We start from the raw sequence: 2,221 nt of genomic DNA, 5'->3' as shown, positions 1-2,221 counted from the left end.
CCCCCCCCCCCCCAATCAAGAATGGGTCATCCTCCTCCCCCAGGAAATTTAGAGTGTAAAACATCTCAAGGAAATGATTCATTCTGACACATTTGTATGCACGGCCAATTTATGGTGGACACGTTTTTATTATATATAGTATTATTGGAGGAATGACATGCACCAAATGGCTGCAGGTCGGAGTCGAACCCGCGGCTGCTGCGTTGAGGAGAGAACCTCTGAATGTGGGCACGCCCTCAACCAGGTGTGCACCCCGGGCGCCCATCCTGCTTTCAATGTACAATCTTACATTATTAGCCCATTTTTTGAATTTTAAGTGTTTTTTTAATAGTGTGGATGAAGAACTTTTATTGTTTATGTCTTCTATTCCTTCTATTTCAATGTCCATAACTTTATGTACCTTTTGTTTTATTTCCCCCTTTATTTGTATGACTTGTCTTAACTATTCCTAATCTAACAATTATTTTATGCCTACTTTTATTAATTTTTCTGAATAATCTTCTTACATTTTTATTTCGTAATTGTATTTTTTTTCTTCTATGACTTACATTTCCCCCTCATGGATTTTATTTCACCTTCTCTTTCCATTAACGAAAAGCTTTCTCAGCTGAAGGCGGGGCCAAGCGGACGCGCATTCACTCCCCCCCCCCCGCGCGCTCCCGTGCCTAGCGTATCCTACCTACAGCAGAGCCAGCCAGCGCGGAGCCGCTCGCGGTGTAATGTTGATCCTCTCCCCCCGGTAGTATCGTGCTGTTTCCCCGCTGTCGGTCCTCTCTCTCCCCGCTCCAACATGCTTCTCCACCCGCAGACAACAACATGGGATTCACCCGCTCCGAGAGGAAACTAACCGCCGGCTCTGCTGCTGCTCGTGTCCGTGTTCTGGTCTCCTTGAGCCGGGGAAACCCTGCAGCGCGACTCTGAGCGGGTTTTTCTTCTAGGCTGCTGTAATTCATTTGTTCCCCGCCGCTTCATTTATGGACCGCGGAGGCTCCGAGTGACTGTCTGTAAATCCCGTTCACACAGCCGGAGATGGAGACGGTGATGGAGAGGGAGTGCAGCGCGCTGGGGGGGCTTTTCCAGACTGTCATAGGAGACATGAAGGTAACCAATTATCATTTCATCTGAAGTGTGATTAAAAATCCGTGTTACACGCGAGGAATTTAAAGCAGGGTGCCCCGGAGAACGTCCCTCCGTAGGGCCTACACCCTGTTGCATCAAACCAGCGAAGAAGACATTTTATCCCGAAATAAGATTACAAGGCGCCATCAGTAATTTGCTTAGAAGGACTAGGGGGGGGGGGGGGGGGGGGGGGGGGGGGGGGGGGGGGGGGGGGGGGGGGGGTTAAGTGGGTGTGTCCAGGCCCTGGTGCCTTGATTTTCATTAAGTGACAGCCTGCAGCCTTCTTTAAAAAACACAAACAAATGACTCCAGCCTGCAAACCCAGGTCCATCCTGGTTGGTAGCCTACCTAGCTAACAATTTATGGATGCGTTCTGGTAACGTTCCCTGAAGGTTAGTTTTTGGTTACCATGGCAATGTCCTAACATTCGGGGAACGTTAGTTTTTAGTTCCATCGAACGTTCCCAGAATGTTCCCGTAACGTTGCACAACCGTTAGGGAACGTTCCCCAACGTTCTTTTTTTCCATTCCCCTTACCTTTAAAAACCTTTAGCACCCATGATGCCAATCTTATTATTACTTTAGACTGTCTGCGCATGAGCAGGAATGGATTATTATTACATATGAGCAGGAATGAATGAACAGAAGAAAACTTAAAGGGATTTAAAACTGTAATATACAATATAAAATTATCAAAATACCAAAAATTGAATAGATAAAAAAGGCATTAAAATATAAAGGTTTACTAATTTTGGAATTCCAATATTTGGTTATTTAAAAATCCGATATGCCGATGTATCGGCTGATATACATTTAAAAAAAAAAAATCATGAACAGATTTTCCTAACATTAGATATTTGTAGCTATTTGAGTTCTCACTAAAATAATATGATAATTTGTTTTATTGTCATAACAGAACATCAAAATACATTAGTTCTGATGAATAAAATGTATAAAAATACAAAGATATGAAACTTAAAGTACTTTGAACAAAAACACAATAACAAAAAAATATCTGTGTTGCCAACAGGGACGTTGTAGAGCGTCCTCTGGTGGACAGACTATGCAACGCCATAACTAACAGGGACGTTGTAGAGCGTCCT

At 43.9% G+C, this 2,221-nt stretch overlaps 1 protein-coding gene across 1 annotated transcript in view; it reads left to right on the top strand.

Moving 5' to 3' along the window:
* Nucleotides 1–668: 668 nt before the first annotated feature.
* The window catches only part of LOC117957200 (protein MTSS 1-like), a 51,826-nt gene continuing 50,273 nt past the window's right edge, over nucleotides 669–2,221 (top strand). The window contains exon 1 of the mRNA XM_034892797.1: nucleotides 669–1,101. Coding sequence (XP_034748688.1) covers nucleotides 1,030–1,101 — 72 coding nt within the window. The 5' untranslated portion in view covers nucleotides 669–1,029. The remainder of the gene's footprint in view (nucleotides 1,102–2,221) is intronic.

Source organism: Etheostoma cragini, chromosome 14 (assembly GCF_013103735.1).
Source record: "Etheostoma cragini isolate CJK2018 chromosome 14, CSU_Ecrag_1.0, whole genome shotgun sequence".
NCBI lineage: Eukaryota > Metazoa > Chordata > Actinopteri > Perciformes > Percidae > Etheostoma > Etheostoma cragini.
This window is presented reverse-complemented; position numbering and strand designations above follow the sequence as displayed.